The 14,589-nt window shown below is 43.7% G+C and overlaps 1 protein-coding gene across 1 annotated transcript in view; it reads right to left on the reverse strand.

The window, feature by feature from the left end:
- The window catches only part of LOC143275756 (uncharacterized), a 375,053-nt gene that overhangs the window by 111,371 nt on the left and 249,093 nt on the right, over positions 1–14,589 (reverse strand). The window contains exon 6 of the mRNA XM_076580033.1: positions 4,778–4,886. Within this exon, the coding sequence (XP_076436148.1) occupies positions 4,778–4,886 (109 nt within the window). The remainder of the gene's footprint in view (positions 1–4,777; positions 4,887–14,589) is intronic.

A 14,589-nucleotide genomic window follows, 5' to 3' on the forward strand; every position in this document is an offset into this window, starting at 1 on the left:
GGTGACACTTCTCTGCACCCTGTGACACTTCTCTGCACCCTGTGACACTTCTCTGCACCTATAAGAGTCCTCTGAACCCTATGGAACTTCTCTGCACCCGGTGACACTTCTCTGCACCCGGTGACACTTCTCTGCAATCCATGACACTTCTCTGCACCCGGTGACACTTCTCTGCACCCGGTGACACTTCTCTGCAATCCATGACACTTCTCTGCACCCTATGACACTTCTTTGCAATCCATGACACTTCTCTGCACCCCGTGAAACTTCTCTGCACCCTATGACACTTTGCAATCCATGTCACTTCTCTGCACCTTGTGACACTTCTCTGCACCATGTGACACTTCTCTGCAACCTGTGATACTTCTCTGCAACCTGTGACACTTCTCTGCAACCTGTGACAATTCTCTGCACCTTGTGACAATTCTTTGCACCCTGTGACACTTATATGCAATCCATGACACTTCTCTGCACCCTATGACACTTCTCTGCATCCTGTGACACTTGTCTGCACCACGTAACACTGCATCCTATGACACTTCCAATGCAACTTATGACACACTCCATGCACCCTCATCTCTCTGCCCCCCCAGTATCCAAACGTCTTCATTCTAGAGCCAATCAACGCTCTTTGTGTTCTGTGCCCCCCTCTCCCCCCCCCCCCCCCCCCACCCCCCCCCCCCCCCCCCCCCCACTACCCACACCTCTCCCGGGTTTGTTTTTTTTTTCCCATCAAAGTTAATTGCTGAACGATTCGTAAAGGGTATTATAATTTACATCTTATTCAACTGTAGAAGTCTCCTTTCTTCGGCAAACAACCCATTCATTTTCTTTTTATCTTTTATTTTGTATTTTACTATTCAGCTGTGCTCGTTTGCCTTACTTCATTCTATGCTTTAACATTCGAATTGGTTTTCAAACTTTTTGTTTTGTTTTGTTTTCCTATTATTCTAGGTTTTGTTTTTTGTCTGTGCATCATATTTTCTTCCTTTCTTTCTTTTCTTTTTTTTTTGTTCGACTTTTTTTTCACTCAATGTTTCTCGCACATTTTTTTCTGACTTTGTTTTTTTTTTAAATTTTGTTTGTTTCGTTTTTGTTTCTTGTTTTTTTTCGGAGGGGGAGGGGATAGGGGGGGCGTGTAGGAATGGGGTGTCTCTTCCTTTTATTCTCTCTTTTGTCTTTTCTCTTCTCTTCTTTCCCTTTGTGTCTTTTCTGTCATTTTTATGTTGCCTCTTCCCCACCTCCACCCCACCCCCCCCCTTCCCTCCGCTCCCCTTGTTCTCTAGTAGCTTATACTTTATTCGTTTTCTTTCTTTTTCTTTTTACATAGCTTTTTCTTTCTGCATCTCACCCTCCTTTATTCCTGTCGCCTCTCTCTCTCTCTCTCTCCCCCCCCACCCTAACCATGACACTCTCCTTCGAATATATCCTCTTTTTCCTCATTCTGTTTTTGATTTTTTTTATGTTGTGGTCGACCACTGCCCAGTTGTTTGGAGTTTTACGTGCGAATCACTTAAGTATACTTTTTAGTTTGAAAGAAGCGTGTCTTTAACTCTCTCCATACGAACGGCGAAAGAGACAACGTTAACAGCGTTTCACCCCAGTTACCATCATCAAAATATTGCAAGCGGAAGGCTGTTATACTGAAGAGGTGAATGTTGACAAAGAATACCACAGTTCTGACGACGGAAGCTAAAGGTTGGGTCATTCAGACACCCACTGGACATCCGAGGGGTCTGTGTAGAGGAGAAGAGAGGACTGGCCGTACTGAGTGAGTTAAAAAGATGAAAAGTCCTGCGAAGTCATAAAGGTTGAGCTGTATACAACATACTTTGCTCATTTTGCACTTACACACCGCCTCTTTGTGTCTCAGATAAAGACATTGTGTATGAATACGTTTCAAAGCATGTGCCAGCAACATCTGAAATCTTCAGATTCTAACACAGCAACGAACATGAACCATGCAAGTATTTTTGCTCCACGGCATGGATTTAATTCAAAATTTGTGTATACTTCAACGTTAGCTCAGAACGGAACGTGTTTCCAGCAATTTTGAACAAAATCACCAACTTCAAAAAGTGAAACAGAACAGCTCCCGTTCGATATGTTTGACTCACAGTAACCAAAGGAAAAGCTGTCACAGAGTGTGTTTAAATGATATCTGGTGATGAAGAGAATGAGTCTGTCTGTTAATGTTTTTGATTGATTGATTGATTTGGATACTTACACAGCGCATATCCTCGGTCGGAGACCAAGCTCTAAGCGCTTTACAAACACAGAGTCATTTACACAACAGACTGCCTTCCTGGGTAGAGCCGACTGACGGCTGCCATTGGGCGCTCGTCATTCGTTTCCTGTTGCCATTTAATCAGATGTCAGGCACGCACACCTACACACTCAAACATGTAACATTTAGCATTTTACGTGTATGACCGTTTTGTTTATTTACCCCGCCATGTAGGCAGCTATACTTCGTTCTCGGGGGTGTGTGCATGCTGGGTATGTTCTTGTTTCCATAACCCACCGAACGCTGAATGTAAACATGTGTGTTCTTGTTTGTGGATAAGCGCGCGCGTGCATATGTGTGTGGGTGGGTGGGTTGGGGGCTGGGGTGCGGGTGAAGGGGGAGGGGGTGGAGAGAGAGCTGTGGGGGGCCGGGGGGGAAGTCATGAACAGGAGCGCTTGTTGGGCTAATTCTCCTTTCCTTCAAAGATTCAATTGGCCAGTCGTTCTTCTCCTAATTTCTCTTTCTCCTTCTGCTTCTCTTTTCCTTTCGCTGCTCCTAATCTGTCTGTTGCTGATATTCTTTCTTTCCTTCCTTCTTTCTTTCTTCTTTCTTTCTTTCTTTTTTCCTCCTCTTTTTTTTTCATTCCTGTTTTCTTCTCTCTTCCCACAATTATGTCCCGTCATCTTAAATGTTTTATTTTATTTTTTTTATTTTATTTTTTTTTACTCTTCCTTCAGATGAATCATCGTTTTTGCTTTTCTTGTTCTTGTCATTAACTTTTTTTTTTAATCTTCTTCAGCTTCTCTTACTCCCCTTTCTTCTTCTTCTTCTCCTTCATGTCTCCTCCTCCTCTTCTTCTTCTTCATGTCATCATCATCATCTTCGTATTTGTTTTTATTATTCGTCTTTTCTTTGGTACACCCCCCCCACCGCCCCCCACTCACCAAAGTCAATATTTTGGAAGATGAAGGATCTTCTCTCCTTTGCTGTTGTCCCTGAGGTTATGTTATGTTCGCGTTTTGTGGAGAGAGAGAGAGAGAGAGAGAGAGAGAGAGAGAGAGAGGGGGGGGGAGGGGGGGAGGGGGGGAGGGAGAAAGTGAGAGAGAGAGAGAAAAGGATCATAATATTGATTCACCCTAATTCGCTTCTAACCTTGTCGCACGCGCGCGTTTTACGAGTGTGTGAGAATGGAGTGGGAGGTGGGGATGGGGGCGGGGGGGGGGGGGGGCGTGCGTGTGTGTGTGTGTGTGGGGAGGGGGTGAGGAGGAGAGGACAGAGGGCGGGTGGGGGGGGGGGGGAGGGCGGGGCGGGTTGGCCTGAAGAGGTAACGGGGTGGGAGTAAAGGGAAAGGATGGGGTGCCATTCCGGATGTTTTAAGTACAGGATGGTGGTGGTTGTTTTGTTTGACAATGTTGGTTCTGGTGGTGGTTGTTAATGGATGGGATTGATGGTCGCGTGTGTGTGTGTGTGTGGGGGGGGGGGGGGGGGGTGCGTGCGTGCGTGCGTGCGTGTGTGTGTGTATGTGTGTGTGCGCTTGTGTAACAGGGCGGTGGTGGTGGTTTGGGAAGTGGGGGAGATCATACAAAAAGAGAAAGGATATACAAAGAAAGACATAAAGAGAAGAAAAGGGAGAGTGAGTGAGAAAAGGAAGGAGGGAGGGAGAGAGAGAGAGAGAGAGAGAGAGAGAGAGAGAGAGAGAGAGAGAGAGAGAGAGACAAGGACACACAGACAGAAAAAAAAACAAGGACAGACAAAGAGAGAAACAAAATCAGAGACAGAGAGACAGACATACTGTAGATAAAGGTCGAGGGATATGAGAGAACCAGAGAGAGAGAGAGAGAGAGAGGGAGAGAGAGGCTTGGATACATTGACGCTTTGACACTTCAATGTCATTGTCATAAAGAGAGAGAGGGGGGGAGAGAGAGAGAGAGAGAGAGAGGATTGGATACATTGACGCTTTGACATTTCAAAGAGGGACAGTCAAAAAGACAAAGACACACAGAGAAAGAACGACAGAATATAAAGAGAGAGAGAGAGAGAGAGAGAGAGAGAGAGAGAGGGAGGGAGGGAGGAGACAAAGGGAGAACGAGGGAGAGACACAGGCAGACAGACAGGTGGAGACATAGGGAGAGAGGGGGAAAAAAAAAGGACGGAGGGAGAGAAGAAAGAAGAGAGAGACATACAGAGACAGAGGCAGAGAGACAGAGACCCCTCTCCCACCCCCCCACCCCGAAAAAAAAAGAAAGAAAAAAAACGAGGAAAGACCAATTGTGAGAGAAGGAGAGAGAGAGAGAGAGAGAGAGAGAGAGAGACGAATAACGAGAGAGAGAGAGTGAGAGAGAGAGAGAGAGAGGGAGAGAGAAACAGAGACAGAGAGACAGCGATGAAGAAAGAACGAGAGAGAGAGGGGGGGGGTGGGTGGGGGGGTTAGACAGACAGACAGGAAGACAAACAGACAGAGACAGAGATACAGAGACAGAGAGAGACAGAAAGACAGAGACAAGAGACATCCGAGATTTTCACACGACTGAACCACCACACGGCCCTCACCTAAAAACGGCTTCATCTCAAAATGGTGCGCCTGCGCCTGCCCTTGGTAGTACAGCCGTCCTACGTCACTTCCTGTCGTGGAGCTCAGCAGACATGACCCGTTTCTGATCTGCAACAGACAGACAACAGTTTGGTCCAAATGGCAGCAACAACATTGACAATCCTATCGTTGTCAAGATCAGACACAAGACAAGACAAGACAAGACAAGACAAGACACCACACGACACGACACGACACGACACACGACACGGCACACGACACGACACGACACGACACGGCACAAGACGTGTTTATTTCAGGAAACCCCTTGGGAGCACATGAAAACGTTACATAGTTCATGTAACTAATATAAATATTAAGGTATTGTGCTCCGTTTGTGTGCGAGAGTTAACTGTGATGTATCGACGTAAGGCTTTACTTTTCACTTTCAGTTTATCAAAGGATGTGTAACTGCGTTCGGACAAATCCATGATAATCATATTATATTATCGAGTGATGGCCTAGAGGTAACGCGTACGCCTAGGAAGCGAGAGAATCTGAGCGCGCTGGTTCGAATCACGGCTCAGCCGCCGATATTTTCTCCCCCCTCCACTAGACCTTGAGTGGTGGTCTGGACGCTAGTCATTCGGATGAGACGATAAACCATGCCCCGTGTGCAGCATGACCTAGCGCACGTAAAAGAACCCACGACAACAAAAGGGTTGTTCCTGGCAACATTCTGTAGAAAAATCCACTTCGATAGGAAAAACAAAACTGCACGCAGGAAAAAAATACAAAAAAAAAGTGGGTGGCGCTGTAGTATAGCGACGCGCTCTCCCTGGGGAGAGCAGCCCGAATTTCACACAGAGAGATCTGTTGTGATAAAAAAAAAAGAGACCCAAAACAAAAGAACAAATACAAATACTCTACACCATATCTGCCACGAAGATGCCTGACCAGCAGCACAACTCAACGCGCTTTGTCAGGCCTAGAGTGCATGTACATATAGTTGTATTCCAATCAGTAGATTTTTCCACATAATTTTGCCAGAGGACAACACTTCCGTTGCCATGGGTTCGTTTTCAGTGCGTTAATTAACTGCGTGCTGCACTCGGAACTTCGGTTTATCGTCTCATCTGAATGACTAGACACTCAGTATGAGTTTCCAGGCAAACTTGGGGAGAAAGGGCGAGAGCGGGATTCGAACCCAGACCTTCACGGACTCTGTACAGGCAGATGAGTGTCATTACCATCCTCCCAACTTCCTCCTCCCCAACAAACGACAATGCCGTCAAAATGGTAACGACATGAACAATCGTATCATTGTCGTATGCGATAGTTAAATGTAATGTTTTGCTCCGTTACATCATGAATAACCTATCCGTGTCAAATTCGCGACTGTCATCTACTTTGGGACAAAAACGACAGAGTCGAGGGGCTTCACTGAAACTATTGCTGCACAATTTGAGGCTGAAATGCTGAAATACAAAACACACACATTTTATGTGTGTGGGTGTGCGTTGAAATGCTGCTTATGAGTTCAAATGCAGTGTGCGCCCATCACGTTTTGATTTATTTATTTATTTATTTATTTATTCATTCATTGTCCAATATGATTGGAAAACAACAATTTAGACTTCGAAGATAAGTTATTATTATTATTATTATCAAAGAAATTCTGTGCAGAAAAGCAAACGCGTCACAAAATCAAAACTGAGCCTTCAACACACAGAAATCAGAGTATTGGCAGTACCTGTAAACTTCAAATTTACTCACGTCTGGGGTACTGACAACAACAAAAAGAGACCAAAAACAACAAAAGCAAACAAACAAAAACAACAACAACAAAGAAACAAAAACAAAACAAAAACAAAGAACTAAGGGTATTTAGTAAACAGTGGCAGTTACAAGAAAAGCTTCAAGGAGAACATATTGCAAACCTCTGACCGAAATCGTTAAGTCAAGAGAAGAATACATCTTCCTTTTGGAGAAATTTATCTCTGCTGCTTTCCTCGAAACGTCAGTCATTTTTTTCCATGCAGGTAGTCCAGAGACAAATGTGATACTCTGGAGCATATGTTGAGGTAGCGTAGTACACAATCATTTTTTTAAATGAAAGAGAGAGAGAGAGAGAGAGAGAGAGGGGTGGGGATGGGGGTGGGGTGTGGGGTGTGGGGGACGAGGTGAACAGCGATCAAACAATTGAGCATATATTTTTTTCACTGTAGCTTGATGAAGTCTTTTGTACACGAAAGTGTGTCTTCACAAGTGACTGAGAACGTTGATGTTTTTGACTTTTTGCATTCATTATCAGTTGTTTCGCTTGTCAGTTTAACGACTTCTCTTTTACGAAGTCCTTTAAGTAATTTCCTGTAACTGTATTTAGAGGATTTTTTTTTCTTCCAAATTTCACCCACATTTCACCCTCATTTGCCCAGTTTCCCCCAACCCTCCATTCATCCACATCTCCCACCCCTTCTAACCGATACTACTCAGATGTGTTCATAAATATTTTAACAAAATGTCTTCAATCACCGATATGTGTGACGGGACATTAAACAAAAATTCCTCCATGGATCTGAGAACGAGCCTGAGAATAGATGTCCGGCCATTTTCTGTCCTCAGAACAGCTGTCAGATTAGGCGCCGCTCGTGGTAAGAATTTACGAGCTCTTTTATAGCTTGCCGAGAGATTTACAGGTCAGCTTGGCGTCGAAAGAAGCATTAAAAAAAAATCGGCTGACCAAATCGATTGAAGTACCTGTGACAGATTCGACACAATTTCTGCTCCAAGCGTACAGATATTTCACAGTCCAATAGTAAAGATTTTTTTGGTTTTTGTTTTGTTTTTTAGGAAAGAACGTAGGGGTTATTATAACCTTCGTTTTTTTAAATTTTTTAAATACATTTTTAAAAGTTTCATTCGCTGATATTTTATGCTTTGATATTGATATTTAGGTTTCCTGTAAATTAAAGAATAACCACAATACCAGCCGCAATAATGGGTATATCAAAGTAATGCGTGAATAGAATAACTAAATACAAACAAATTGAATTTGAAGACTATCTGGCTAAAACCGGTTTAGGGAATGTTCTTATGTGTGTGTAGTTATAAGACTTTGATTAAAACAAAACAGCAAACAAACAAAACAACCATTCCCTTCATTCCATTCATTCTCCTGCCCGGGATGGGCGTAGAGGAGACATGAGGGACGATTCCGTAGTCAGACGACGCCATCCGGTTCTATCTTCTGCCTGTCGTATCAGCGTAGCGCTATCCATATTGGTCCATTCCTTGATGTCCATCCAACATTTGGCTTGCCTCCCTCTTCGCCTACCACCCTCTAGCGTTCCCTGTAGAACTGTCTTTTGCAGTGAATTGTGGCGTGTCACATGCCCGAACCATGACAGCTTCCTCCTTTTGACCACTGCTAAGAGTGGTTCCAGTGGACCCACTAGCATAGTTATTTGGCTCTTGACAAAGTCATTGGTCTTTCTGTCCTTCCATGAGATTCCAAGCAGTCGTCTGAAGCATTTTGTCTCAAACGTCTGGACTTTCCTAGTAGTCTCTGCTGTTAAAGTCCAACTTTGACATCCATACAGCAGTATGGATAGCACCAGGGATCGGTACAGTTTGATCTTTGTTGGAAAGCTGATCTCTCTGCTCTTCCAAATCTTGCTGAGCTTAGCCATTGCTGATGTTGCGATCGCTATCCTAATCTTTATTTCAGTTGTTGAGCGACCGTCGTTTGTGAGGGTGGTGCCGAGATATTTGAAAGCATCCACTTCTTCAAGTTGTTGTCCGTTCATGAGGATTTGAGCTTGGGTGTTGGTTGAGCTGTTTACCAACACTTTGCTTTTCTCGGTGCTCACTTCCATTCCGTATGCACCTGCTCTTCCTTCTAGTCTCTTGGTGAGGTCTTGTAGTTCTTTGTTGCTGCCTCCTAGTAGATCTATGTCATCTGCGAATCTCAAGTTGTTGATTCTTCCTCCTATGGAGATGGTAGAGTGGAAGTCATGGAGGGTTTCGCGCATGATGTTTTCTAGGAAAAGGTTGAATAGTACTGGGGAGAGCAGGCAACCCTGACGGACACCGACTGTGGTCTTAAAGTATATTCCGATTTGGTTGTTGAGGAGGACTGCGCTGCTGGATGTCTTGTACAGCGCCTGAATGACTTGGGTGAGACCCTCCTCGATGCCAAACTGTCTGAGTACCTGCCACAGTCCATCATGCCACACCCTGTCAAAGGCTTTCTTGAAGTCTATGAAGTTGTGGAACAGGTCTCTTTGATGTTGCAGGTGTTTTTCCATCAGTAATCGGCAGGTGAAGATCTGTTCTACTGTGCTTCTGCCTGCTCTGAATCCGGCTTGTTCCTCTGCCAGGTGTTCTTCAGCCTCTTTCTTGAGTCGGTTTAGAATGACTCGAAGCAGGATTTTGCTCGTGTGGCTAATAAGACTGATTGTCCTGTAATTCTGGCATTGGCGGAGATTCCCCTTTTTTGGTATGGGGATGATGAGCGACCGAGTCCATTCTGAGGGCCACTGTTTTGTCTCCCAGATCTTTTGACAGATTGCTGTTACAATTGTGACCAGCTCATTCCCTCAGCTCATTCAAAACAACAACAAACAACAAAAAAAACCCAAAACTGAAGCACTCTCATTCACAACACAAGAAGAGAAAAAGCAATGAACTGAAAAAAAAAGCAACAACATGATGATGACGATGAAACAGGGGGCAGGAAACCACAATGAGAAAAGTGAAAAAAAAGCCAGTCAAATGTTTGCTGTCATCAGAAGGACATTGTACCATTTAAATCAAGAAGAGCTTCCTACCACTATACAAATCGTTAGTGAGATCACACCTTCATTATGCGAATTCCATCTGGTACCCAATGAATGTAAAATTAATAGAGCAGATCGAAGGAGTTCAGAGGCGTGCTAACAAGCAAATTCCAGGGTTTGAAGATCTATCATATGCCCAACGATTAAAAAAAAACTGAAGTTGTCAGTTTCAGTTGCTGAAGGAGGCGTCACTGCGTTCGGACAAATCCATATACGCTACACCACATCTGCCACGCAGATGCCTGACCAGCAGCGTAACCCAACGCGCTTAGTCAGGCCTTGAGAAAAAAAAAAGATAAAAAAAAGATAAATACATAAAAAAAGAACTAATACTACTAATAATGATATGTATAAGGCGCACAAACTTGATAAAGTCAACTACAGGCGCATAATATATATATATATATATATATATATAAATAATAATAATAATATTATAGAAATAATAATAATAATAATAATCAACGCTTAACTACCGCAGGTTAAGATGAGACGTGACTGAAATATATCAGATCATTACATGTCGTTAGTGCCAAAACTGTAAACACTTTTAAGAATAGACTCGACAAATTCTGGTCAGACCAAGAAATCATGTTTGAAGACTTCAGGGCAGCAGTACAGACAACCGGAAGTGGCGCACATAAGCAGCCTGAACTGGAAGTAGAGTCCGACGGGCGCAATAGCCGAGTGGTTAAAGCGTTGGACTGTCAATCTGAGGGTCCCGGGTTCGAATCACGGTGACGGCGCCTGGTGAGTAAAGGGTGGAGATTTTTACGATCTCCCAGGTCAACATATGTGCAGACCTGCTAGTGCCTGAACCCCCTTCGTGTGTATATGCAAGCAGAAGATCAAATACGCACGTTAAAGATCCTGTAATCCACGTCAGCGTTCGGTGGGTTATGGAAACAAGAACATACCCAGCATGCACACCCCCCGGAAAACGGAGTATGGCTGCCTACATGGCGGGGTTAAAATGGTCATACACGTAAAAGCCCACTCGTGTGCATACGAGTGAACGCAGAAGAAGAAGAAGAAGAAGTGGAGTCCAGTGGAGAGGAACCCCTGGGACCTGTATCGGAAAACAACTCCAAGTAATTCTAAGTAAGTAAAGACGAAGGGAAGAATACATATTAAAAACATGAGGAAAGAAAAAAAAAGAAAAGACAACGGAAAGGAGAAAAATGATGATGGAAGGAACAAAAAAAAAAAAAAAAAAAAAAAAAAAAAGAGAGAGACAAAAAGATAAAGAAAATACAAAAAAATACAAAAGACAAAAAAAGGAAAAAAAAAGAAAAAAAGAACCTTCCTGGGATGCTGAAACTGTCCTGCTCACTTGCAGAACTTTTAGGCATCCACTGATTTCTCCTTAAAAAAAAAAAAAAAAAAAGTAAAGACGACAGTAATGAGAAGATAGCAGCCGGAAGACAGCAGAAAAATAGACGAACGGATCACCAACGCTACCTGATCACCAACGCTACCTGGTCAACATAGCCTCAAGGGGCAACGGCACAGGAAGCTGGGACAGTTGGAAAACTCCCAACCGGGTACAACTACCCTGACGCTGGAAACCAGACAGACGAGACGGGGTACTTCTACCATCATCGCTGGAGCACACAGAAAACATGGCTACCCGGACGGAAGTCAATCATCACATGAGGGTGCCCATCCAATTGGGCAAAAAGCCTCAACCCCCAAACAAGCACGACCTTTCTCTAAGAACACCGCGGGCGCAAAGCCTCATAAATTGCCACTGACAGGACACAGAGAGAGAGAGAGAGAGAGAGACTTGAACCTCTGCTCAGCAGTGACACCAAACACAGAAGCAAGAGTCCACGATTGCACGTGAAAAACGTGAAAACCAGGAGCTGCTGCACACACTAACTGTGCTTTCCAGGGGGGGGGGGGGGTGGGGCGGGGGGTCAATGAGGAAGGGCACAGACAAAACAAACTCAGCCCGAGATTGTCTGCAGTCGTCAGGCCCATCACTGTTATTAATATCATAGAAGAAGAAGAAGAAGAAGAAGAAAAAGTTATACGTCGTTCGACAGATGAATTGCTCAAGAAAAGTGTTCCAATTATTTCAGCAATAAAATATGGTAAACAAATAAGTTTAGTTTAAACAAACACAAAACAAGAAAGAAACAATAACCGGTTGCTTGGCGCTGAGGCAATGTTGCACATTTGGTGTGAAAGTAATTTTTGTGGTTTTTTTTTTTTTCTAAACAGGACTCGGTGATTGTTATGTTGTTTTTGTTTTTTTTTGCATGCCTCCCTGAAGCACCAAAATTATGGAAAGATGATTGGAACAAAAACAACATTGAACGAAGAACTGCTAAATTACTGTTTTTTTCCCCGAAATCAAAGGCATACAGGTGTTTTGTTTTAACACACATCAGAGAACTGCATACAAAACATACCAGGGGGGAGAAATCTGAACTGGGGATGACTGGATTACTGTTGTTTGCGGGGAGCATCTTGAAGCAGCCCGAAACAAATGGGTGATGTGTGCATTGTCAAAATCAAGAACAGAGCGGCTGTCTCGTGTGGAAGAAGATGCGGAAACACGAAGACAAACAAACAAATCAGCATTAAAATCTAGCAGAGAAAAGAGTAAAGAAAACACACACACAAAAAAAACAACAACAAAAAAAAACCCCCCAAAACCTAACACACAGGCAAGGCAAACAAACAAAAACCAGGAACAAAATCAGCAAACACCCAACCAGCCAATCCGATGACAAAGATTATCCGGAAATCACTGCGTTACAAATGTGCTGAAACATAAGAAGAAGGAGGAAGAAAGAAGAAGAAGAAGAAGGAGGAGGAGGAGGAGGAGGGAAGAAAGAAGAAGGAGGAGGAGGGCGAGGAGGATGGGGAGGAGGGAAGGAAGAAGAAGAAGAAAAAAAAGAAGTAGAAAAAGAAGAAGGAGGAGGAAGAGGGAAGGAAGGAAGGAAGGAAGAAGAAGAAGAAGAAGCAGGGAGGAGGAGGGGGTGAGGAGGAAAGGAAGAAGAAAAACACGAAGAAAAAGAAGGATGACGAGGAGGGGGGAAGGAAGGAAGAAGAAGAAGGGGGAAGAAGAGGAAGAAGAACAGAAGAAGAAGAAGAAGGAGGAGGAGGAGAAGGAGGAGGAGGAAGGAAAGAAGAAAGAAGAAGAAGCAGGAGGAGGAGGGGTGTGATGGGGGGTGAGGAGGAAAGGAAGAAGAAAAAGAAGAAGAAGAAGCAGGATGACGAGGAGGGGGAGGAAGGAAGAAAGAAGAAGAAGGGGGAAGAAGAGGAAGAACAGAAGAAGAAGAAGGAGGAGGAGGAGGAAAAGAAGAAGAAGAAGAAGAAGGAGGGGGAGGACGAGGAGGAAAAGAAGAAGAAGAATTAGAAAGAGGAAGAGGGGGAGGGGGAGGAGGGGGAGGGAAGGAAGAAGGAGGAGGAGGAGGAAGAGGAAAAGGAGGAGGAAGAGGAAGGAGGAGGAGGGAGGAGGAAGAGGAAAGGAAGAAGAACAAGTACAAAAATAAAAACAATAACAAGAAGAACAAGAAGAAAAAGAAGAGAACCCATCACTGCCGCCATCACCAGCCATCCCCACCATTCTGATGTTCACATCATGTCATGGAACGCACCGTAACCCCGAAAACGGAGTATGGCTGCCTACATGGCGGGGTAAAAACGTTCATACACATAAAAAAAAAGTCCATTCGTGTATATACGAGTGAACGTGGGAGTTGCAGCCCACGAACGAAGAAGAAGGATGAACGAACGAACCGTAAGTGACAGGTGGACCCATATTTCCAAACCAACCCCCATCCCAACCGGCAGACAGACAGACAGACAAGCATACCAGGCAGGCAGACAGACAAGCATACGGACAAACTGACAATTTTTCGCACTTCTACACTTTCGAAGAAACACATGCGAGTCGAATGTAAGTTAATCATTTTTTTTGTTTGTTTGTGTGCGTGTGTTATAGTTTTTGATAACTCTATCTATATAGGTCACATATGAACGAAGGCAATCTTTCTCAACACCTGGTGTCTAGCATGTTATAGCATTAACTCTGAGACCAGCTGTTGAAACAAAAAGAAACAATAGCTGTTTTTTTTTCATTGGCGCCTGTCTGATGATACGGCTATATTCGAGGTTTTGTGTAAAAGTAATTTTTGAAAAGAATTAACGACTGTTGTGTTTGAACGAAACTCACTGAAGCGCAAGTAACGGAAAGAGCAGGAAATTGTTGGAATAAGAGCGCTGCAGAATAGTTATCTTTCCTTCCGCAAAAACAAAACATCGTTAATTTGTTATGTGAACAAACCCTGAGCAAAGAAACAACCGAAATACGCCAGGGGAGAAATCTTAATTGGGGGGTGGGGCTGCTACTGGGTGAATGTTGTTTGGCGGTGGGGCTTGTTGAAACTGAAAACAAGCGGAGAGTCGGTCGTGTGTGTGTGTGTGTGTGTGTGTGTGTGTGTGTGTGTGTGTGTGTGTTTTAAACCAAGAATAGCAATGCATGTTTTGTTTGAAATTAGCTATGAAACACGGAGACATGCCAGAACAAACAAGCTACACAAATTACCAAAAGCAAACAACCAATCAAGCCAAACAATGAATTATGTAGACGAAATAACACAATTAATTCAATACAATGAAACAACAACAACTACAACAACAGCACCAACAAAGGCTTCCTCATCATCGACAAGAACTTGAAGACAAAGTCTAAACAGGGAGATACTCTTATGTGCTTCTGATAAATTGATTAAAAAAAAAAAAAAGACAGAAAACCCGCAAAAAACACAGACACACACAGACACGGACACACACATAGAGACACAGACAGACAGACACAGACAGACAGACACACATACACATTCACTCACACAGACAGACAGACACACACACACACACGCGCGCGCGCGTCTCATTTTTTTTCATGTCTCCTTTACGGGTTTCTCCAACACAAACTCTTCTTTTCTTCCTTTGTCTGTTCTCACAGTTTTCCAGTC

This window comes from Babylonia areolata, chromosome 31 (assembly GCF_041734735.1).
Source record: "Babylonia areolata isolate BAREFJ2019XMU chromosome 31, ASM4173473v1, whole genome shotgun sequence".
Lineage (NCBI taxonomy): Eukaryota > Metazoa > Mollusca > Gastropoda > Neogastropoda > Buccinidae > Babylonia > Babylonia areolata.